This window comes from Mobula birostris, chromosome 6 (assembly GCF_030028105.1).
Source record: "Mobula birostris isolate sMobBir1 chromosome 6, sMobBir1.hap1, whole genome shotgun sequence".
NCBI classification, from domain to species: domain Eukaryota; kingdom Metazoa; phylum Chordata; class Chondrichthyes; order Myliobatiformes; family Myliobatidae; genus Mobula; species Mobula birostris.
The window spans coordinates 21,990,063-22,015,867 of NC_092375.1; the positions used below are offsets into that span (position 1 = coordinate 21,990,063).

Consider the following 25,805-nt stretch of genomic DNA (forward strand, 5'->3'; position numbering starts at 1 on the left):
CAATTTATTATTACAAGATCAGCATTCACCTTGTCTCATGGGGCAGGGATGTGGTGGATGGGATGAAGCTTTTCTACTGTGCGCTGAAAGCTTTAGGGTGATTATAGCTTGCGGTATTGAAGATGGTTGATAATGGGAAAAGTTGCATTTGGTCCAGTTTTCCCTTCCTGTGACTGGAGTCTTGTGCAACTTGCATTGATCACATGACAAGGATGTGCAAAGATTTTGGAGGAAGAAAATCAAGCTCTCAACGGCTTCTTCGTTCCTGCCACACTAAAATGACTAAAGGATTATTGAGTCAAATAAAATGCAAGATAGAGCTAAGTTGAAAATGCAACTAAATGTAAGGACTAACAAGTGTTAACAAGTCACAGACAAATAATACTGTACCAAACATACTTTCTAATAAATTAACAGCCTTCCTTGATCCCTCTCACCCTTCAGCTGCCTGTTCTTGCACTTTATTAGTGCAGTCATTGGCCACTTATTAAATTGGCTGCTGACTACGTTCGTGGTCTCTGCTGCTGTAGACCATTCAGTTCAAGGTTCTACATTGAAGTCACTTGGATCAGACTTTTTCTCCATTCTGATGTTTGGTCTGAACAACAAGTGAACCTCTTGACCATGTCTCTCACACAAAATGCTGGAGGAACTTAGTAATCCAGGCGGCATCTATGGGGGAAAAAAAAGTACCGTCGACGTTTTGGGCGGAGAATCCGGCAGCACTGGAGAAAAGAAATATGAGGAGCAGGTTTAAAAGGTGGGTGAGGGGAGAGAGGAGCACAAGGTGAAAGGTGGAACCTGGAGAGGGAGGAATGAAGTAATTAACTGGGAAGTTGATTGGTGAAAGAGATACAGGGCTGGCAAAGGGGGAGTCTGATGGGCGAGGATCGAAGGCCGTGGAAGAAAAGGGGGCAGGAACACCAGAGGGAAGCAGTGGGCTGCAAGGAGATGAGGTGAGAAAGGGAAATGGGGAAGGGGACTGGTGAAGGAGAAGGCCGGTGGGGGGCTATTACGGGAAGTTCGAGAAATCGATGTTCATGCCATCAGGTTGGAGGCGACACAGATGGAGTACAAGGTATTCTTCCAACCTCAGTGTGGCCTCATCGTAGCAGTAGAGGAGCGGACGGAATGTAGGTGCTCAACGAAATGGTCTCCCAATCTACGTCGGGTTTCACCGATATACAGGAGCCCACACCGGGAGCACTGAACACAGTATATGACCCCAAAAGACTCAGAGAAGTGTCGCCTCACCTGGAAGGACTGTTTGGGGCTCTGAATGGTAGTGAGGGAAGAGGTGTAGGAGCAAGTGTAGCACTTGTTCAGCTTGCAAGGATAAGTGCCATTAGGGAGATCAATGGGGAGGGACGATTGGACAAGGGAGTCACGTAGGGAGCAATCCCTGTGGAAAGCAGAAAGTGGGGGAGGGAATGATGTGTTTGCTGCTGGATCCCATTTGAGATGGCGGAAGTGCCAGAGAATTGTGTGCTGGACGCGGAGGCTGGTGGGGTGGTAGGTGAGGACAAGAGGAACTCTGTCATTGGTAGGGTGGCGGGAGGATGGGGTTAGACCAGATGTGTGAAATAGAAGAGATGCGGTTGAGGACAGCGTTGATGGTGGAGGAAAGGAAGCCCCTTTCTTTGAAAAAGGTGGACATCTCCTTTGTTCTAAAATGTAAAGCCTCAGCAGATGAGGCAGAGATGGAGAGAAGGGGATGGTGTTTTTTACAAGTAACAGAATGGGAAGAGGTATAGTCCAGGTAGCTGTGAGAGTCTAGAGGTTTATCAAGCCATCAGTAGATAACCTGTCTCCTGAGACTGAGACAGTGAGATTGACAAAGGGGAGGGAGATGTCGGAAATGGACCGGGTAAATTTGAGGGCAGGGTGGAATTTGACCATGTGGTCTGTATGCGTTTATGTATTCATTCGCTGCCGTATGATTGGCTGATTAGAAATTTGTTTTCCATTTGACCATTCTTTCTTCCCTCCTGTTATAATTAGCTGAGTTTGTTTGTTTGTTTATTTATTTACCTGAGTTTTTAATATCCATGTCAGCTTGTTTAAAACCTCACGGCTCATTACTTCTCGATGTATAGACCTCAAGAGCTGTGAAGTTCATGGAAGTGGAGAGCACTCTCTTATTCTACACAAGACTACGCCTTGCTGATTTTATCTGACTGATTCAAATTGATGCAGACTAATTTACTGCTGAGACGCAGGGTAATAAATAGGCAATAAAATGAGACTAAAATTTATTGTTATTCATTTCAAGACTGAAAGTGGTTTATGATTCACAGCTAATTAACCTCTGGAAATGAAACAAGACAGGTAGTATACTCACAGATGGGTCCAACAATCAGATAAATACTTATCAATTAAGATTGACTCGTGAAAAAAAAATCCATTGAATCTTTTATGCATATTTGTTGGAGCAGATTGGACTTAGTTTAACATCCAATAAATAGGAACTTCTGAAAGATGGCAGTCCAGAGTATCGCATGCAAAATGCTGTAGGAACTGAGCAGGTCAGGCAGCATCTCGGGCAGGGGTTCCCAACTGGGGTCCGCACACCACCTTGGTTAATGGTTGGGATCCATGGCATAAAAAAAGGTTGAGAACCCCAATCTGTGGAAAGGTACAGGGAAAAGTCGATGCTTCAGGGAGAAACCCTTCATCAGGACTGGTGATGGGTCTTGGCCTAAAATATCGACTCTTTATTCCTTTCCATAGATATTGCTTGTCCTACTGATCTCCCCCAGCAGTTTGTACGTGAACTTCTGAAAATGTGTTTTTTTTTTGGGTTCAGATGTAGCTTCATGGCATTTTCTTTCGGCGCCCTGCAAACAAAGGTGTATTGGTTCGTCTGTTGAGAAAAATAAAAATGTGAATGATATTGTTACAGACTTTACTGAGGTTGATAAACATTTTATTAGTCAATGCTACCTTGATCAATGAGGCAGCACAGGTCATTTTATTTGAGCAAATTATTCGTAGTTCTGGTCTTCAAATTAGTCCTTTTAACATTGTATAATGGACTTGATGAATGTGTGGCTGATTTAAGTTCACTTGGTAGTCCGTTTACTGTGGTTTGTTTCACCTGATCGTTCATGTCGCTCTAAAACAAGACCTGTGAAATTGTATTAAACTTGGGCTGCATTGTTATGGTTATTAAATTGATTTTACTGGAGGGAAATGTCCTACTTGCCTTTATAACTGTAATTGTTACTGGTTTCAGTTGTTTCTTTTGAAATTTACTTAAGTCATAGAACAGCAGTGTCATCAGCAAAGTAGACTCGGAGGATTACTGAAGCTAATTTGGAGATGTCTCTTTTTTTTATCTCTGTGGTTTACTTCTGTTTTGATAATCCAGTGTTGCAGGTCTCCTGTGATGGAACCTGTATTTCAAATTTCCTCGTCCTTAATAATCAGTATTTATTTGCCTTCCTTTGTGGGCTGCTACCTGAAGCAAAGATTTGACAAAAGACCTTATGACTTTCTGTAACCTTGCAATTCTACTGATAAGCAGGGAGTAAACTTGCTGATCAGGAATTTTACTTTATGAAATGTGTGCCTAGTAGATCTGTTTCCTTCACCGCCTCCACCCCCCCCCCCGACTCCCCACACCTACCCTGCCACCATCCCTTCCCTCTCTCCGACTGGGATTAAGCTCAGGTGTGCTTATATTTTGTTTCTTTCAGTACACACTTCGGTGTGATATGCGACGACCACTCCTTGCGAAGGATTTGATGAAGAACTGTGAATTTATTGTGCATTCCCTGGTAAGTGAAAATCTGGTTTTTGAAAACACCAGAGGGTGAATCAACTTTTACAGAGCATACATTGGGATTTTTAAAACTTAAGCTGGTGGGACCTTATGGGAGATGGCTGCTGTTTGATTCACATGTGGTTGAGGATGGCAGCAGTGATAGGGGACTCTATAGTCAGGGGGTGAGACAGGTGATTCCGTGGACGCAGGAAAGAAACAGGGATGGTAGTTTGCCTCCCGGGTGCCAGGGTCCGGGATGTTTCTGACTGCGTCCATGATATCCTGAAGTGGGAAAGTGAACAGCCAGAGGTTGTGGTGCATATTGGTACCAATGACATGGGTAAGAAAAGGGAGGAGGTTCTGAAAACAGACTACAGGGAGTTAGGAAAGAAGCTGAGAAGCAGGACCACAGGGGTAGTAATCTCAGGATTACTGCCTGTGCCATGCGGGCATGAGTATAGGAATAGAGTGAGGTATAGAGGATAAGTGCGTGGCTGAGAGATTGGAGCGGGGGCAAGGATTCAGATTTCTGGATCACTGGGACCTTTTTGGGGGCAGGTGTGACCTGCACAATAAGGATGGGTTGCACTTCAATCCGATAGGGAACAATATCCTGGCAGGGAGGTTTGCTAAGGTATTGGGGAGAGTTTGAACTAGAATTACTGGGGAATGGGATTATTGGGGAGAGTTTAAACTAGAATTACTGGGGGATGGGAATCGAACTGAAGAGACGGAGGAAGGGGCAGTTGGCTTACAAATAGAGAAAGATTGTAGGCAGTGTGAGAGGGAGGATAGGCAGGTGAATAAGAAGAGATGCTCTCAGACTGATGGTTTGAGATGTGTCTATTTTAATGCAAGGAGTATCATGAACAAAGCGGATGTGCTTAGAGCGTGGATCAGTACTTGGAGCTATGATGTTGTGGCCATTACAGAGACTTGGATGGCTCAGGGGCTTAGAGTGCCAGGCTTTAGATGTTTCAGAAAGGACAGGGAGGGGGGCAAAAGAGGTGGGAGCATCACACTGCTGATCAGAGATAAGTGTCATGGCTGCAGAAAAGGAGGAAGTCATGAAAGAATTGTATACGGAGTCTCTGTGGCTGGAAGTTAGGAACAGAAAGGGGTCAACAACTCTACTGGGTGTTTTTTATAGACCACCCAGTAGTAACAGGAACATCGAGGAGCAAATAGGGAGACAGATTCTGGAATGGTGCAATAATAACAGTTGTCATGGGAGATTTTAATTTCCCCAATATTGATTGGCATCTCCCTAGAGCAAGGGGTTTAAATGGGGTGGAGTTTGTTAGGTGTGTTCAGGAAGGTTTCCTGACACAATATGTAGATAAGCCTACAAGAGGAGAGGCTGTACTTGGTATTGGGAAATGAACCTGGTCAGGTATCCGGTCTCTCAGTGGGAGAGCTTCTTGGAGATGGTGATTACAATTCTGTCTCCTTTACCATAGCATTGGAGAGGGATAGGAGCAGACAAGTTAGGAAAACGGTTAATTGGAATAAGGGGAAATATGAGGCTATCAGGCAGAAACTTGAAAGTATAAATTGGGAGCAGATGTTCTCTGGGAAGTTATAAGGCAGAAACGTGGCAGATGTTCAGGGGATATTTGCATGGCGTTCTACATGGGTACATTCCATTGAGACAGGGAAAGGATAGTAGGGTGCTGTTGAAAATCTAGTCAAGTAGAAAAGAAAAGCTTACGAAAGGTTCAAAAACTAGGTAATGATAGGGATCTAGAACATTGTAAGGTTAGCCGGAAGGAGCTTAAGAATGAAATTAGGAGAGCCAGAAGGGGCCATGAGAAAGCCTTGGTGAGTAGGATTAAGGAAAACCCCAAGGCATTCTACAAGTATGTGAAGAGCAAGAGGATAAGATGTGAGAGAATAGGATCTATAAAGTGTGACAGTGGAAAAGTGTGTATGGAACCAGAGGAGGTAGCGGGGATACTTAATGAATACTTTGCTTCAGTATTCGCTATGGGAAAGGACCTTGGCAATTATAGGGATGACTTACAGTGGACTGAAAAGCTTGAGCATGTCGGCATTAAGAAAGACGATGTGGTGGAGCTTTTGGAAAGCATCATGTTGGATAAGTCACTGAGACCGGACGAGATGTACTCCAGGTTGCTGTAGGAGGCAAGGGAGAAGATTGCTGAGCTTCTAACAATGATGTTTGCATTATCAGTGGGGACAGGGGGAGGTTCTGGAGGATTGGAGGGTTGCAGATGTTGTTCCCTTATTCAAGAAAGGGAGTATAGATAGCCCTGGAAATTATAGACCAGTGAGTCTTACTTCAGTGGTTGCTAAGTTGATAGAAAAGATCCTGAGAGGCAGGATTTATGAACATTTGGAGAGGTATAATATGATTAGGAATAGTCACCATGGCTTTGTCAAAGGCAAGTCGTGCCTTATGAGCCTGAATGAATTTTTTGAGGATGTGACTAAACACATTGAAGGTAGAGCAGTGTATATGGATTTCAGCAAGGCATTTGATAAAGTACCTCATGCAAAGTTTATTGAGAAAGTAAGGAGGCATGGGATCCATGGGGACCTTGCTTTGTGGATCCAGAATTGGCTTGCCTACAGAAGGCAAAAAGTGGTTGTAGGGAGGTCGGTGACCAGTGGTGCGCCTCAGGGATCTGTTCTGGGACTCCTGCTCTTCGTGATTTTTATAAATGACCTGGATGAGGAAGTGGAGGGATGGGTTAGTAAATTTGCTGATGACACAAAGGTTGTGGATAGTGTGGCGTGCTGTCAGAGGTTTCAGCGGTACATTGATAGGATGAAAAACTGGGCTGAGAAGTGGCAAATGGGGTTCAACCCAGAGAAGTGTGAAGTGGTTTGTTTTGGTAGGTCAGATATGATGGCAGAATATAGTATTAATGGTAAGACTCTTGGCAGTGTGGAGGATCAGAGGGATCTTGGTGTCCGAGTCAATAGGACACTCAAAGCTGCTGCGCAGGTTGACTGTGTGATTAAGAAGGCATACGGTGCACTGGTCTTCATCAACCGGGGATTGAGTTCAAAAGCTAAGAGGTAATGTTAAAGCTATATAGGACCCTGGTCAGACCCCACTTGGAGTATTGTGCTCAGTTCTGGTCGTCTCACTACAGGAGGGATGTGGAAACCATAGAAAGGGTGCAGAGGAGATTTACAAGGATGTTGCCTGGATTGGGGAGCATGCCTTATGAGAATAGGTTAAGTGAATTTGGCCTTTTGTCCTTGGAGTGACGGAGGATGAGAGGTGACCTGACAGAGGTGTATAAGGTAATGAGAGGCATTGATCGTGCGGATAGTCAGAGGCTTTTTCCCAGGACTGAAATGGCTAACATGAGAGGGCACATTTTTAAGGTGCTTGGAAGTATGTACAGAGGAGATGTCGGGGGTAAATTTTTTTACTCAGAGCGGTGAGTGCGTGGAATGGGCTGCTGGTGACGGTGGTGGAGGCGGATACAATAGGGTCTTTCTTTAAGAGACTATTGGACAGGTACATGGAGCTCAGAAAAATAGAGGGCTATGGGTAACCCGAGGTAATTTCTAAAGTAATTATATGTTAGGCACAGCATTGTGGGACGAAGGGCCTGTATTGTGCTGTAGGTTTTCTGTTTCTCAGACATAATGGACAAAAATAATCAAAAATGCAGTGTATATGTAATCAACCTAAGGAAGCAATCACTCCCGATCGGGAATTGGATCCTTACACCAAATAGGGTGAGAGGGAGAAAGCAACAAGTTACAGAATATGGTGGCTTAGTGGTTAGCTTAACGTTATTACAACGCTAGCAACCCAGTTTCAATTCCACTGCTGTCTGTACGTTTTTCCTGTGAACACATAGGTTTCTACCGGGTGCTCTGGTTTCCTCCCACGTTCCAAAGGCAAATGGGTTAGTAGCGGAATTGGTCACATCAGTGTAATTAGGCAGCACGGACTCATTGGGCCGCTAGGCCCTGTTACTGTGCTATATCTCAAAATAAAAATAAAAATTACTTTGAGTGGTAGTAGACTTGATTAGATAAAATCTTGATATAAGTAATGATAACTTTAACTGAAAAATACTAAGGACAAAACAATTTTTGTGGCTTGTCTGGTTTTAGAATAGTTTGGTGCTACATCTACTGGGATAGCATACTGAAAAGTAAATGAACAGAGAACTGATGGCATTATATCATTAGTGTTTGAGCTTTAATCTTGTACCTTAATTTTTTTCTCGCAGATTAAGAAATAAACATAACATCTTTGATTGTCCGTTTTAAGTGTTTTTAATGATTTTCTCTTTTAAAGCCTCAGAAAGGGAGGTTAACCCCCACCCCCGTGGATTTCAGCATCACCCCTGAATCCCTGCAAAATGTTCGAGAGGTGAGCTGCACATTTGGTAAGAGCTGGGGATTGGTGGGTTTGCAGCTTTGCTGGGAAACAGATTTGCAAAGTGATTGGGGTTAAAGAAAGTGAAATAAAAGCAACAACATTTCAATTTATTTGTGGTGAAAATATGTGGTTGGGCTCTTGATCTTCAGAGAGGCACAAGGTAAGTGTATGGATGATCAGTTTCTCACAACCATGAAACCTAACCATCTTTTAATTGGAGACTAGAGATTAGAGCACTGGATTATTCACTTGGTTCAATGCCAGTGATAGAAACTGTAATTATCTCAAGATTCAAGCTCAAGATCAAGTTGAAAGTAGCTTATTCCTAAAACTGAACAGCTATCCACAAATGAACTTTTCTATCTTTGGCGATTTTGGCAATTCTTTGGTTCCATCTTAATAGCCATGTATGTTTTTTCTTCATGTTGTGACAGATTTACTGTGCTAGCCTTGATTTCCCAGATGCTTCAATGCAGACATTATCAGAATGTAACTGACTGATACAAATCTGTTTTATGGCGTTACAGTACTGAACAGTGGGATAATTCCAATGTCTCAAAAATGATTTCCTCTGTTAAATTTGTGTTCACACTCAGCGATGTTCCAGCTGCTGTTTGCAAATAATCTTTTGCAGTCTTGCCATCCTGGGACTAAGTAATTAAATTTTTCACGATTTTGTCTCAGTTGAATTTGTAAGCACAAAATGGATTTTAAATTATATCATTGGTGCTCAATTAGTGGTAGCTCCCTATTACATTTCCTTGTGTTGCCAGCATTAATTTGACAGTCAAAAACTTGTTCTTATTTCAGTTATACAGTTTGCAACATCCTTTGACTTGGTTTGTCCCTTCCAGTGAAGTCAGGTTAAAGACTAGATTAGCTTTAATTGTCATGTGTACATTGAAACTACAGAAATATATCCGGGTCAGGTCACAGATCTCTCACTGGGTGAGCATCTGGGGGACAGTGACCACCACTCCCTGGCCTTCAGCATTATCATGGAAAAGGATAGAATCAGAGAGGACAGGAAAATTTTTAATTGGAGAAGGGCAAATTATGAGGCTATAAGGCTAGAACTTGTGGGTGTGAATTGGGATGATGCTTTTGCAGGGAAATGTACTATGGACATGTACGTGGTCGATGTTTAGGAATCCCTTGCAGGATGTTAGGGATAATTTTGTACCGGTGAGGAAGATAATGGTAGGGTGAAGGAATCATGGGTGACAAGTGAGGTGGAAAATCTAGTCAGGTGGAAGAAGGCAGCATACATGTGGTTTAGGAAGCAAGGATCAGATGGGCCTATTGAGGAATATAGGGTAGCAAGAAAGGAGCTTAAGAAGGGGCTGAGGAGAGCAAGAAGAGGGCATGAGAAGGCCTTGGCGAGTAGGGTAAAGGAAAATTAGATTAGATTATGAGGACACGCAGTCCCCTTTTATTGTCATTTAGTAATGCATGCATTAAGAAATGATACAATATTCCTCCAGTATGATATCACAGAAACACAAGACAAACCAAGACTAAAAAACTGACAAAAACCACATAATTATAACATATAGTTACAACAATGCAAAACAATACCGTAATATGATAAAGCACAGACCACGGGCACGGTAAAAAAAAAGTCTCAAAGTCCCATCATCTTACGCAGATGGTAGAGGGAAGAAAAAGTCCCCCTGCCATGAACCTCCAGCGCCTCAAACTTGCCGATGCAGCACCCTGGAAGCACTCGACCACAACCAACTCCTGTGTCCGTCTGAAAACTTCGAGCCTCCGACCAGCCCTCCGACACCGAGCACCATCTCTGCCAAGCGCTTTGACCCCGCCCCCGGCAACAGGCAGTAGGCAAAGCTGAGGATTTGGGGCCTTCCCCTCCGGAGATTCTCGATTGCACAGTAGCAGTGGCAGCGAAGCAGGCATTTCAGAAGTTTTTCCAGATGTTCCTCCGTGCTTCTCACGTCTGTCTCCATCAAGTCAGGATTGTGCACGGTACCTACTTAACAAATACCGATATCATTTCAGAGCGACCGCACGCACTGCATCGTGCCGCCACCTTCTCCCCTCATGGCATTCTTCAATTATGTGAAGAACAAAAGGATGACAGGAGTGAAGATGGGACTGATTAGAGATAAAGGTGGGAAGATGTGCCTGGAGGCTGTGGAAGTGAGCAAGGTTCTCAATGAATACTTCTCTTCAGTATTCACCAATGAGAGGGAACTTGATGGTGAGGACAATATGAGTGAGGTTGATATTCTAGAGCATGTTGATATTAAGGGAGAGGAGGTGTTGGCGTTATTAAAATACATTAGGACGGATAAGTCCCCGGGGCCTGACGGAATATTCCCCAGGCTGCTCCAAGATGTGAGGGAAGAGATTGCTGAGCCTTTGGCTAGGATCTTTATTTCCTCGTTGTCCACAGGAATGGTACCGGAGGATTGGAGGGAGGCGAATGTTGTCCCCTTGTTCAAAAAAGGTGGTAGGGATAGTCTGGGTAATTATAGACCAGTGAGCCTTATGTCTGTGGTGGGGAAGCCACTCAGAGAGTGGTTGGTGCGTGGAATGCACTGCCTGAGTCAGTGGTGGAGGCAGATACACTAGTGAAGTTAAAGAGACTACTAGACAGGTATATGGAGGAATTTAAGGTGGGGGGGTATATGGGAGGCAGGGTTTAAGAGTCAGCACAACATTGTGGGCCGAAGGGCCTGTACTGTGCTGTACTGTTCTATGTTCTATGTCAAATCATATCGGTAAGCATGCCCACAGCTTATTATTCCTGAAGCTGGTGTTGTAATAGTGTGACAACTAAGCTATTGTGTATATTAAGTTCGTCAGCTATAATATCAGTGACATGTCAGGAAATTTGTTTTACGGCAGTAGTACACCTTGTCAATGAGCAGAGAGCGAGTTTGTAAATCTGGCAGGAGCGAAGGATGTTGGGAGTGGTGAGGGTGGAGCGCTGTGGGAGGGGTTTGAGACAGCTGGCAGAGAAGGAGTGCCGGGGTGAGGAGGTGCTATGGGTGCAGACACATCCAGCTCTGAGACACCAGGCAAGGTCACTTGATTCCAAAAAATTGGTTTATTGATCATTACAGAATGTCTCTCTGGTGCTTCCTGCTCCCCTCCCCTCCCCTCCCCCCTTCCTCTTTCCCAACCATGATTCCCCTCTCCCTGCCACCTTCCCACTCTCAGTCGACAACAGAGACCCATCTCAGAATCTGGTTTATCATCACTCGTATATATAATGATTTTTTTGTGGCAGCAGAACAATGCAGTATATAAAATTACTACAGTATAGTGCAAAATATAAAATTATCACCATACAGCGCGGGATGTAAGATTACTACAGTGCTATACACTGCATTATGAAATAAATATTTTTTAAAAAGTTGTGCCAATAGAGAGCAAAAATAGTGAGGTATTGTTTGTAGACCATTCAGAAATTTGATGGCAGAGGGGAAGGAGCTGTTCCTAAAATGTTGAGTGTGAGTGTGAGTCTTCATGCTCCTGTACCTGCTCTCTGATGGTAGTAATGAGATCATGTCCTGAGTGATGGAGATAGTTAATGATGGTTGCTGTCTTTTTGAGGCAATGCTTTTTGAACATGTCCTTGATGCCATATAAAAACAAATTTAAGTGACATTAAATCTGATTCTGATGCTGCGTAGGCTAGTGCCCATGATGAAAGCATGTATAAAAGTTGTGGGATTAAGCTGTGTTATCCAAAATTAAAAGGTAGTTTGCAAGTTCTGAATCAGAAACTAGATTTGGTGGAAGTTTTAAGTTTAAAATATTTTCTATGGTTAAAATGGCCACAAGACTTCTTTCAAAGAAGCTGGCAGGAAAGCTCACAGTTCTGGTAGAAAACATCAGACCAGGTTGCATGGTTATAACTCTCTCCTGGTGGACAATGGCGGAGGTACTCAAAGCACAGAGCAAACCCGTTTCCTAAAAAAATAATGACCTGAGCTGAGAATTGAAGAAAGATGAAGGACCACCATGTCCATATTGGTCAAGTGCTGCCTTGGAAATCTCATCTCACTTCATTAGATACACCTCATTAATGCATACGTCTGATCAGCCAATCATGTGGCAGCAATTCTGTGCATTAAAGCAGGGGTCCCCAACCTTTTTTGCGCTGGTTTAATATTGATAGTATTCTTGCAGACTGGCCGACCAGGACGGCAGGGGTGTTCAAGTAGGGTTAAACTCAGCTCAACATGTCTTTTACAGTTAGGGTTGCCAACTTTCTCACTCCCAACTAAGGGACAAAAGTAGCAGTCAAATATGGGACATTTGTGTTTACCCCGAGAAAGACTACCATGACCATGAAGCCTCGCACAGGAACCTGTGTGCGCATGTACATAAGTGCTGATTTTTTTCCTCCACAAATTGGTTTTGGCTTAATCTTCCCGATTATACTGTATATACATTATTTCTACTTTATATAGGCTGTGATTTATCATATCATTCCTGCTTTTACTATATGTTAGTGTTATTTTAGGTTTTATGTGTTATTTGGTATGATTTGGTAGGTTATTTTTTGGGTCTGGGAACACTCAAAAACTTTTCCCATATAAATGAATGGTAATTGCTTCTTCGCTTTATGCCATTTCGGCACAAAAGGTTTCATAGGAACGCTCCACCTTAACGGGGGAAATATGGGACAAGGGCGGTCCTGTATGGGACAAACCAATTTAGCCCAATATACAGAATGTCCCGGCAAATACGGGACAGTTGGCAACCTAATGTTCAAGTTCAACAGTGCGTGACAGGGAATGAGGAAAGGTGCAGCTGACTCATATCGTTTCCTCGTGGCCCGGTAGCACATACTTTGCGGCCGGCCGGTACCGTTCCGCGGCCCAGTAGTTGGGGACTGCTGCATTAAAGCATGCAGGCATGGCCAGGAGAGATTCAGTAGTTGTTCAGATCAAACATCAGAATGAGGAAGAAATGTGATCTAAGTGACTGACTGGAATGAGTGTTGGTGCCAAAGAGGGTGCTTTGAGTATCTCAGGAACTGTGAATTTCCTGGAATTTTCATGCACACAATAGTCTCTAGACTTTACAGAGAATAGTGCCAAAAAGAAACAAAAAACATTCAGTGAGTGACAGTTCTGTGGACATCAAGAGGGTCAGGAGAATGGCCAGACTGGAAGGTGACAGTAACTCACCTTACAGTAGTGGTGTGCAGAAGAGCATCTCTGAATACACAAAGAACTATGAAGGGCTACAGCAGCAGAAGATCACGAACATGCACTCAATGGCCACTTTATTAAGTATGCAAAGTATTTAATAAAGTGTATATCTTTGCACATTCATTTTAATGCATAGTTGTCTAGAGTAGCTAAAATGCATGGGATGTTGCTATTGCAGGCTAGCTTCCTGGTGTTATGAGGAATGTATAAGAGAGATTGCAGTACTATTTGAATACTAATTCTCCATGATTGTACTGAGCCGATGTCTTGAAAAAGCGGCCTGTTGCTATAACAGCAATAGATGGATTAGCACCCTCACTAGCGGCAAGGAAAGCTAAATGTTCTAAACCAGGGGACCGATTTAATATTGACAATATTCTTGCAGACCGGCCAACCCGGTGGGGGGGGGGGGGTGATGTTCAAGTAGGATTAAACTCACCTCAACATGTCTTTTACAGTTAGGGTTGCCAACTTTCTCACTCCCAAATAAGGGACAAAAGTAGCAGTCAAATCCCGGGACACTTGTGTTTACCCCGAGAAAGACTACCATGACCATGAAGCCCTGCGCGGGCACCTGTGTGCGCAGGCGTGAGTGACATGCGCATATGTGATGTGCGCATGCGAGTATGTGTGGATTTTTCCCCCCACAAATCGGTTTTGGCTTAATCTTCCCTACTATACTGTACATACATTATTTCTACTTTATATAGGCTGTGTATTTATCATATCATTCCTGCTTTTACTATATGTCAGTGTTATTTTAGGTTTTATGTGTTATTTGGTATGATTTGGTAGGTTATTTTTTGGGTCTGGGAACGCTCAAAAATTTTTCCCATATAAATTAATGGTAATTGCTTCTTCACTTTACGCCATTTCAACATGAAAGGTTTCATAGGAACGCTCTATCTTAGCGGGGGAAATACGGGACAAGGACGGTCCTGTATGGGACAAACCAATTTAGCCCAATATACGGGATGTCTCGGCAAATACGGGACAGTTGGCAACCCTATGTTCAAGTTCAACAGTGCGTGACAGGGAATGAGAAAAGGTGCAACTGACTCGTATCGTTTCCTCGTGGTTGGGGACCGCTGTTCTAAACAATTGATCTTAAGTGAAATGAAGTAAAATGCTTTAAGCAGCCTTTAACCACTGTTTCACCTACAATTGTGGAACAATATTGATGTTGTAAATTCAGTTATAATGACAAGGTTATCTGCCATATTAACCTGCAGTATGGTTAATAGATGATGCCATATCCTACACATTTCATGTAATGACAACTGTTGAGACAACTAACCTTTAACATACTGAGCTTGGAGCTTCGATAAATTAGAGTGAAGAATATAAAAGTGTATAGTGTAGTAGTTCAAGCATTGTTATCACAGGATATTGAAACCAATGTCTGGCTGTCATGCTGTTGTAATATGATGCCTGCCCATTGTAAGAATCATTTCCTACAAAAATCAAAGGCAAAAAAACTCTGAATATAGCCATCAAAATTCAAAGTACTTCACCATATGCAACCCTGAGATTCATAATATTGTGGGTATACTCAGCAAATCTATAGAATGGTAACTATAACAGGATCAAAGAAAGATTAACCAGAGTGCAGGAGGCAACAAACTGTGCGAATACAATTGTAAATAAATAGCAATAAAGAACGAGACCATGAGACAGTGAGATGGTCATTGAAAGTGAGATCAATGATGGGGCAAGTGAAGTGGAGTGTAGTTATCCCCTTTTGTTCAAGAGCCTGATGATATGCCCATTCATGATCTGGAAAGGTAAAATGTCCTCAATTTTGTTCCATTTCCTTTCATAAGTTGAGATCAACAGTTGTGGACAATTCATATAATGGAGGGTGAATTTCTACCTGAGATGACACAAATTTGTCCCTCCCTCGGTGTCTTCAATATGTTGTTTTATTTTGTATTTGCAACATTACTATCGTAACATTTGCCTTTAGGTATTTGGCCATAAATGGGCTGAAAGTGCTGACAAATCTGTGCAAATTGCCAATAGGAGGGGAATCATAAGACCTTGTTGAACATTGGTAATGTAGAATACTGCAAGTCTGATTCAATGGTGGGGGAGCTGCGTTGCCTCGGTTACTGCGTGGACCAGGCCCTCATGCCACTGTATCGCCCGTTGCAGCCGCCTAGGAGAGGAGATGCTGGAGCAGGGGCCTCAGTGGGCACCGTGGAACCTGCTGGCTTGAGGCAACTCCCTCCCATCAGTGCTGCCCTCCAGAGTTCACTTGGTAGAAGACCAGCTGGATTGTGTTCATCAGTGGCTTCTCTAGCACGTGATGAGGAACTGCTGCTTGCTGGTTCTTGCAGAAACTTGGCTCCAGGACAACATCCCATGCACCATGGCACTCAGGGATTTGGGCTGTAGTATTTTTTTGTGTGACTGTTTTTCTGCTATCATTGCTGTGTATGAATGTCGGCCCTGTGTTTTGAACTTGGCCTTGGAGTAACGCTGTTTCATTTGGCCGTAGACTGCTTTTGTGTGTCTTGTGCTGTGTATGACTGTTACTGTGTTTTGTACCCCGGCCCCAGAGGAACGCTGTTTGGTTTGGCTGTATTCATAAATGACCAATTCAGCTTGAACTTGAACGCAATTTTAAGGTGATTGATGGAAAGTTAAGGGAATGTTAAGAGTTTTTAAGGATTAGAAATCTTGGAGTAGTTTAAAAGGTGGACACAACCTAGTGGACTGAAGGGCCTGTATTGTGCTGTTCTGTTCTATGTTCTACATCAGGGATAGGCAACCTTAAGCACAAGTTATTTTCTAGTATGCCTTATTCATTAATTTGAGACAAAACATAACTAGATGTATTTAAATAGATAATTCCCATATTTCAAGTTTTTTATGGTATTTATCTGGCCCACCATCTGCTCATTAATATGCGATCCGGCCCACAGAGACAAAAAAGTTGCCGACCCCTGTTCTATATCATGATTATAAACAAGTAAGTAGCTGCACTTTTGCATGCTCTTTCCATCCACAAACTGTCGAAGATTTTTTTTCTGTGGCACCCTGGCCTTCAGGTGGATGTAAAGCTATATTTTTTCCCCCCCTTCTGCCAAAGTGGAACTTCCAACACCCAGCATTCAGACCCTAATTGTATTCCACTAGTTCCATAGAGCAGGATCTGTTGTTTGCATGCTTAAAATTAACTCGTGACACCATCTCTTGCCAGGAGAGAGCTTGAATACATTGACAAATAGACAAAAGATTCAAGTAAGTACTTGGATAGACAGGGCTTGACTTGGGATGGTCAACATGGCTTTGTGTGTGGTAGATTGGGTCTAACCAATCTTGTGGTGTTTTCTGGAGGCTCCAAGGAAGATTGATGAAGAAAAAGTAGTGGACATTGTCTCTATTGACATGGGAGGTTAATGCAGAAGGTTAAATCACAATCATCTGGAGTCTATTTGAAGCCGAACCTAAAGTATTTGCACACTTTGATCTCCTTATTTAAGCAAGGATATTGCTTACAGGCAATCCTAAAGAGATCAACTGAGATAATTCCTGGGATGAGAAGGTTGTACTGTCATGGAGCAGCAAAGTTGTTGGTTCTGTATTCTTTGGAGTTTTGAGGAATAAAACATGATCTTGAAACATAAGATTCTGTTTAGGTATGACAGAGTTATCATTGAGATGTTGCCACCAGTGGAACTGTCTCAAACGAGAGGACGCAATACAAAGTTAAAGTGGACAAGTCTTGTAAGCTCAGTTGTACTAGAACTCAGAGGGTGATGAATCTTTGGAATTAATTCCCCAATAGCTTGTAGAGACTAGGACATTTCAGAATTTTATGTGTGAAGTAGATAGTTTCTTAAATAAAAGATTTGAGGGCTTTGGGAAACTGGCAAATGACAATTGGAGGCCTGGGACAGATCAGCTATCCTGTCTTGTATTCATAAGATGTTCCCTTCATGCCAGAATCAATCTGGTGATCCATTTCACTGCTTGCAATATAAATATTTTCCCCTGCACCCTGCAAAATAAGGAGGTCAACGTTCTCAGAATCAGGTGTGAAATTTGTTGTTTTGCAGCAGCAATACATTGCAATACATAATAGAAAAAAACAAGAAGTTACAATCAGAATTTATAGTTTTAGAAATTAAATTAAGTATTCCAAAAAGAGCAAAAAAAAAACTTGCAGAAATATAGAGGGATTCATTGTCCATTCAGAAATCTGATGGCGGACGGAACGAAGCTACCCCTGAAACATTGAGTATGCGTCGTAAAGCTCCTGTACCTCAGTGGTAGTAATGGGAAAAGGGCATGCTCAGGGTGATGGTGATCCTTAATGCTGGATGCTGCTTTTTTGTGGCATCACCTAGCTGGGTAGGCTAGTGCCCATGATGGATCTGGCTGAGCTTACAACTTTTTGAAGCTTATTTCAATCCTGTGTAGTGGCCCTTCCATACCAGTTGGTAATGCAACCAATTGGAATGTTCTCCATGGTCTCTGGCATCCGTTAGTCTCGCGAGACCATGGATCTGCGCCTGGAAAGTCTTCACTCTCCAGGGCGAAGGCCTGGGCAAGGCTGTATGGAAGACCGGCAGTTGCCCATGCTGCAAGTCTCCCCTCTCCACGACACCAATGTTGTCCAAGGGAAGGGCATTAGGACCCATACAGCTTGGCACCGGTGTCGTCGCAGAGCAATGTGTGATTAAGTGCCTTGCTCAAGGACACAACACGTTCCCTCGGCTGGGGCTCGAACTCACGACCTTCAGGTAGCTAGTCCAATGCCCACACTGTCCATGGGACATCTGTAGAAATTTGCAAGTCTTCGGTGTCATATTCTAAGTCTCCTTAACTCCTACTGAAACAGTCACTGTCATACCTTCTTTATAATTGCATCAATATGTTGAGATAGATTGTCAGAGATGTTGACACCCAGGAACTTGAAACTGCTCACCCTTTCCACTACTGATCCCTCGATGAGGACTGGTGTGTGTTCCCTTATCTTACCATCTTGAAGTCCACAATCAATTCCTCGTTCTTACTGACTTTGAGTGCAAGGTTGTTGTTGCGACACTACTCAACCAGCTGATTTATCTCACTCCTGTACGCCTTCTCATCAGTATCTGAAATTCTGCCAATAATAGTTGTCATCAGTAAATTTATAGATGGTGTTTGCGGGGTACCGAGCCGCATTGTCGTAAGTGCAGAGAGAGTAGAGCAGTGGGCAAAGCACGCATCCTTGACGTGCCAGTGTTGATTGTCAGCGAGGAGGAGATATTATTTCTGATCCACAATAACTGTGGTCTCCCGATGAGGAAGTCAAGGATTGAGTCATGGAGGGAGGTATGGAGGACCTCGCAAATTCCTCCCTCTATCGTGGAACAGAATCTGGCTATTTTTATATCTTAATTACATGCCTAAATTTGCCTTGGAAATTATACGTTATAGCTGTAGATAAGCAACAGTGTTTGGTAGTCTCTGCTCATTCAAGTAACATTCTTTGTTTTGTTTTTCCAGCCAAAATGGATAATCTTGTATAATTTAAAAACAAGCAGGGAAAATTTAGCTCATTATCTGTAACTTCTGCATAGTCTGTATCTTGTTCACAAATGGTGCTCCCTCTCTCCACCCCCCACTCCCCTCAAGTGCCCCATGAAACATTTGTATTGTGAGCAAATTAAGCGAGAATTGTCTCTTCATTTAACTCGTACTAACTGTAAATGGTAAGCTCACTAAACTGATCTTTATGCGCCTTACAATTTCTAGTTTGCTAATCTGAAAATGATCTATTTGCCTGGTTTGTTAATGAATTCTCTATGTATGCTAATAATTCCATCAATACTGTGAGCTCTCGTGCATTACTGTTTACAAGAATTCCAGTTCTTGTAAACAAGGTGGGAGAGTAGAAACCTGATTGGATGAGGACTAATCAATCAAGAAGGACAGACTGCAGGGGTATAAATGCCACCAGACTAGACGTGACCATCCCTGAGGAAGATGGCAGAGTTGGTTATTGAAATATCGGTTATAATCGATACCTGTACCCAGTTGGAAGCCCAAGAAGAGTTTATTCGCAATAGAGTTGTTAAAAGTCAATCAAAACTTCAAGTGGATAGCCAATGACGTTTTGAAGGAATGCTGAACATTACTCTTTTTACTTTTATGTTGTCTATTTCCAGCACCCCAATTGTGTTAGGGGACAGTATGCCTCCAGAAAGACCTTTCTCAGATAAATCTCTCTACAGAGGCCTCACTTGTCTGGTTTGAGTGCACACGGCCACTGTCAACCCAGCCTATTTTGTCTGGAGTAAACAGAGATGTCTCCAGCGGTCTCGTTTTGAGTGGCTCACTTGACTAAAACTGTCCTATGCTATCTTCACCTTACTACAACTTCCACAGCACCCACACTCATTCCAGGGTTAAAGTCACTTAGATCACATTTCTTCCCCATTCTGATGTTTGGTCTGAACAACAGCTGAACCTCTTGATCAATGCTTTTATGCATTGAGTTACTGCCACATGATTGGCTGATTAGATATTTGCAGTAACAAGCAGGTGTACCTAATAAAGTGGCCACTGAGTGAGGCTACCAAGGTATAAAATTTTCTGCTATAATATTATATCATTAATCTAACCTTGCCATACTCAGTTTATGTGTAAGTTCTGTGCAATGGATGAACCATTCTTTATGGGATATAAACCATGTGGGAGTACAGTATGGCTAATAAGAATTCAGTTGTAGATTCCCCAGGGCTGCTCTGGGTGATATCAGTTAAGCACCAACTACAATGCGAATCGTTGGATTTGATGGCTGTGTTGCATGGTTGTTCCTCCTACTGGCTTTATTTTTAAGTCTTCTCTTCCTTTCCAGAGAACTCCACTACCCGGATTCAAAATCCGCGGCCGCCTCGACTCCACAAACTGCATCATCACCCAGCCACTGACTGGCGAGCTGGTGGTGGAGAACCTGGACGTGCCTGTCAAAAGCATTGAGCTTCAGCTGGTGCGAGTGGAAACCTGTGGTGAGTGCTGTGTCATAGGAGTAATCGTAGATCACACTCAGGAGTAGAACGTTATATTTTAGCTTATTCTTGAGATAAAATGTTTACTCATGTTTTGCATTTCAGAATTAAATGGAAGTGGAAATTTTTGGGCTTTCTCTTGCTATATAGTACTGTGCAAAAGTTTTAGGCATATATGTACAGTTGGAAGAAAAAGTTTGTGAACTCTTTGCAATTACCTGGTTTTGTGCATTGATTACTCATAACATGTCTTATCTTCATCAAAGTCACAATAGTGGACAAACATATTCTGCCTCAAAATTTGTACTATTTCTCATCAATACTGAGTACACCATTGAAACAATCACAGTCTAGAGTCAATAAAGTATTTAAACCTCTGGGGTAGTGCCTGTCGATATAAAATTGTCTCAGATCTATTCAATATGTATACTGTATTTGATTTACTTATTGTTATTTTTATTTTATTACTTTTTTTCTCTCTTCTATTGCATTGAACTGCTGCGGCTAAGTTAACAAATTTTACGTCACATGCCAGTGATAATAAACCGAATAAAGGAGGTTCTATCAGTTATTAAATACAAGGGTTCACATACTTTTTCCAGTCTGGACTGAATGATTAAACAATGTGTTCAATAAAGACATGAACAGTATGATTGTCTGTTATTAGTTTAGGAAGATTGTGTTTGTCTATTATTGTGACAGATGAAGATCAGACCATATCTTATGAGTAATGCAGAAAACCAGGTAATTGCAAAAGTTTCACAGACTTTTTCTTCCAATTGCATGTATATATCAAGGTATCTAGATCTACAGTATATTGAGATGTATCTAAATCTATGAAAGGATAGATCTAGATCTCTATAGAGATATAGCGAGGGTGCCTAAGACTTTTGCACAGTACTGTATTTGTCAACGTGGAGTGAGCAATGCGTTTCTAAATCTGACAGGAGCAAAGGATGTTGGGAATGGTGAGGGTGGTGTGTCGTGGGAGAAGCGTGGGCTGGTGGCAGAGGAGGAGTCCCAGGGGCGGGGGGCTTCTTGTGCAAGTGTAGGCATGACCAGGTCAGAGACACCAGGCAAGGTCACTTGATTCCAAACAATTGGTTTATGGATCATTACAGAATTCCTCTCTGGTGCTTCCTGCTCCCTGCCCGCTCTCAGTCCACATAAAGACACATATCAGAATCAGGTTTTATTATTACTTATATATGTCACGAATTATGTTTTTTTTTATATGCGACTGCTGAACAGTGCAATACAAATTACTGCAGTACTGTGCGAAAGTCTTGGGCACATTTTATTTATATATCTATCTCTCTAAGACTTTTGCATGGTACTTTATAGGCTCTTAAGTGTTTTCGACATTAAGTCATGAAAGAAGCTATGGAAATCCAAGGCTTCTATTCCCAACTAACTTCTCCAATCAACTAACTTCTCCAATAATCTCATTAGGTTGTGCTGAAGGTTACGCCAGAGATGCCACAGAAATTCAGAACATCCAGATAGCTGATGGCAACATTTGCCAAGGTTTGGCCATACCTATCTACATGGTGTTTCCCCGACTCTTTACCTGCCCCACGCTGGAAACAACAAATTTCAAAGTCGGTAAGTGTGAGCCCCAGGCATGTGTGCAATGGTTCTTTTTCTCTGTGCATAACCTGATGTGCCTGATGACTGGTTTGAGAGAAGTCTGAATTGTGATCCAGACCCACTCGCCTTGTTTCTGTGACCAAAGTAACCTTTTATCAGGCATGAAAAACAGTGAGCAGCCATGGATGGCCGGAACAATCCTCCCAAATCCTTGTCCGTGATTGCTAAAGCCTTGTTGTAGGTTCAATTCTCGAGGTTACAACGGATGCAGAAGATCTGTTTGCATTGTTTTAAATGTCAATGTTTTATTCCTCCTTCAGTATCTGTAAACACCGGTTATCTGGGTGATGGCCTGTGCTGATCATGTGAACGGGTGTAGAGCATGTGTTTAAGTGGTGGTGTTTACACTGTTGATTCAGGTCTTTGCCAGCTCAGTCAGTGATACTGCTACCCAGCCACTCCTGGTTGACGGACCCCACCTTAACACCAGCTGTACTCTTCATGCTTTCAGCATTTCTTCCAAATCATGCTCAACGTGGAGCACTTGCTCATCTGCATGGACGATAGGTGATAATAATGTGGAGGTCTCCTTGCTGTGTTTGACCTGATGACGTGACATTCTGTGGGATTTGTAATTGACCCTGAGGTTTTACGAAGTGATTTTTTTTTCTTCCTGCCACTTGTGATTTGTCTGATCTGTTGGTGGGTCAGTATATACCCAGGCACTATACTAGCAGAGCCTGCTGGTTGTTTCCACAAAGGACTGTGGAGGTCAAGTCATTGTGTCTCTGTCAGGCTCATGACCCAGTTTGAACAACTTTACTCAGCTACACTGAACTGATTCCACAGCCTGTAGACCTGCTTTCAAGGACTCTGCCTCTCTTGCTCAGCATTTACTTTACTATTTATTTACTTTTTATTATTTGCACGATTTGGCTTCTTTTAGTTTTAATTAGTTCTAGTCTATTATTTACAATTTTTCGATAATCTTCACGGAGATGCTTGGAGTGTTCTTTTGTCGTCATGGTGTAGTTTTTGCCAGGATACTGACTCATCAGCAGTTGGACCTTCCGGATACAAGTGTATTTTCACTACAATCAATTGAAGCACCTTGACTGCACACAGGTGATCTGCATTTAACTAACTATGTGACTTCTGAAACCAGTTGGCTCCACCAGTGATGATTTGATGTGTCATATTAAAGGTGTATACTTAATGCAATCAACTATGTTGTGTTGTACATTTTTAATTAATTTAGGTCATTTTCTAGAGATCCGTTTTCACTTTGGCACGAGTTTTTCTGTTGATCAATATTTTTTTTTAAAAAGCCAAACTAAATCAACTGTGATTCAATGTTCTAAAACAATAAAACATGAAAACTTCCAAGTGGGGTGAATACTTTTTATTGGCACTGTATGTATTTTGATAATAAATTTCTTTGAGTTTTGAATGCAAAGCAGCGATGGATAGGTTCTTAATTGGTATGGAGTTTATGGGGGAGAAGGTGGGAGAATGGGGTGAAAATACTCAGCCATGATTGAATGTTGGAAGAGAATTGATGGGCTGAATGGCCTAATTCTGCTCCATATCTTATGGTCTGTGAGACCTGATTCTTTGTGTGTGACTCCTGTGCATAGGTCATTCCAAAGTGTTTCAGAAGGTTATTTAATGTTCCAGAGCGAAAGCAGCAGATGGTTTGCATTTTTATTCTCTCTCACCCCCAGTGCAGTGGTCTGCTTTTCACTCAGTTGGTCAAGGAAATGATTGCTTCACTGTTCTTTCAATCCCGTACAATGACTTCCCCAACCTCTGGGGAAAATAGTGAATAACAGGTTTACCTGAGGTTTATTCCTGGGTGCTGGGTGAGAGATTGACCATGTACTTTTATGACTTTTTCTTGCTTACTCTGCCCCTAGATGATGCTGTGGGTTGATGAGTTACTTGAAGTGGTTTAAGACTAACATTAAAAACACTTTTTTAAAAAGTGCAGTAAAAGTTTATGAGCAGGATCCTGGGAATGAAAGAGTTAATGTCTGACAAAAGAGAAAATCTGCAGATGCTGGAAATCAAAGTAATACACACAAAATGCTGGACTGTAGTTCATATTGGCCTCTTTCAGTTTTTTTTGCGTTCTTATTCTTTTGTGTTGCTGATTGATAGGCTGGCGGTTTGGGTGATCTGTTAGCTTTTGTGCGAGGGAGGGGTTGCGGGGTTGGCGGTTTGCAAGTTTTTGTTTTTTTACTTTTTGTACCGGAGGGATTGATGTTGCCTTTTAACTACTTCTATGGTTTTCTATATTTTATGGCTATCTGGAGAAGACAAATCTCAGAGTTGTATTCTGCATACATCTTGATAATTAAATGAACCTTTGAGGCCAGGCAGCATCAGTGGAAAAGAGTAAACAGTTGATGTTTGGAGCGAGACCCTTCATCCTCATGGGGGGCCTCAGCCCAAAACGTCGACTGTTTACTCTTTTCCATAGATGCTGCCTGCCCTGCTGAGTTCCTCCAGCATTTTGTGTGGGTTAATGTATGAGGTGGGTTTTAGGGCTCTGGGCATGTATAGAAAAATGAGGGAGGATCACATTGAAACTTATCAGATATTGAAAGGCCTTGATAGAATGGATATGGAGTAGATGTTTCCTATAGTGGGGAAGTCTAGGACCAGAGGGCACAGCCTCAGAGTACAGGGATGAAGATGAATTCCTTTAGTGAGAGGGTAGTGAATCTGTGGAATTTGTTGCCACAGATGCTGTGGAGCCAGGTCATCGGGTATATTCAGTTCTTGATTAGTAAGGGATGTCAAAGGTTATGGGGTAACGGCAGGAGAATGGTGTTAAATCAGCCATGATGAAATGGCAAAGCAGACTCTATGTGCCAAATGGCCTAATTCTGCTCCTAAGCCTTTTGGTGTAAAACTGTTAAATTAAAAGTGAAATCTGCACTCAAATTATCAGCTTTTGATTTAAAGAAAATAATGCCAATATGACTGCTGCTTTTTTTCAGCAGATCCAGCGGGAATTTTTCTCAGCTTCTAAATACTGACTTTAGTTTCCAAACCTGAATCGTTTTTTAATAACATGAAACAAGAGTGTGTATCCTAACTGATTTAGCTGTGTATGTAACATTTGGGTGTAGTTGGTCAAAAGTAAAGGATTCTAATTGTTATATTTTGTTCTTTGCAGAATTTGAGGTGAATATTGTGGTGGTTCTCCAGGATGATCACCTGATCACCGAGAATTTCCCGCTTAAAATCTACCGTTTCTGAATTCTGCGTGGATGGAGCTATTGATCTGGGGACGTGCGGCACCCGTGTTCTCTAAGGACTTGGAAAACATTCCATTCTGAGAAGCTCACTTTCTACAAAACCTGGCTCTCATTTTTTTGAGAACTGGATAATTTTCTTATTTAAAACAAAATAAATATTTGCACATTTGACTTTTCCCCTTGCTAAAATTGATAAGGGAAATAATGCCATTATTAACACAGCTGGATAGAGAAAGTGGTTTGTAAAACTTGAGATGTTGGAGTTTCAAAAGGAAGAGTGCACAAAGTATGCATAGGGCACAGCTGGGGTTTTGCATTTCAACATTGCTCATTCCATTTACGAAAGATGCAGAGTCCCCGAGAGGACTGAAAAGAAAAATCACTAGGTGAAAATGTTTTCTATTGAGTGTCAATTGAACAACATTTGGAACAGGAAGGGTTGAGGGGTAATTTTGATAGAAGAATGCAAATTTCAGTTGATTTAGAGAAATTTTGTAGGACCAGAACTTTGTTGTGGAGTCCTGAACCAAAGGGCACAGTTTCAGAATAGAAAGATGTACCTTTTGAACAGAGATGAGCAGGAATTTATTTAACCAGAGGGTGGTAAATCTT

The 25,805-nt window shown here is 42.2% G+C and overlaps 1 protein-coding gene across 1 annotated transcript in view; it reads left to right on the forward strand.

Annotated features, from left to right (window-relative positions):
• The window catches only part of vps26c (VPS26 endosomal protein sorting factor C), a 44,427-nt gene extending 19,063 nt beyond the window's left edge, over positions 1 to 25,364 (forward strand). The window contains exons 4-8 of the mRNA XM_072260008.1: positions 3,699 to 3,779; positions 8,058 to 8,132; positions 20,187 to 20,337; positions 21,790 to 21,942; positions 25,112 to 25,364. Coding sequence (XP_072116109.1) covers positions 3,699 to 3,779; positions 8,058 to 8,132; positions 20,187 to 20,337; positions 21,790 to 21,942; positions 25,112 to 25,194 — 543 coding nt within the window. The 3' untranslated portion in view covers positions 25,195 to 25,364. The remainder of the gene's footprint in view (positions 1 to 3,698; positions 3,780 to 8,057; positions 8,133 to 20,186; positions 20,338 to 21,789; positions 21,943 to 25,111) is intronic.
• Positions 25,365 to 25,805: the final 441 nt, after the last annotated feature.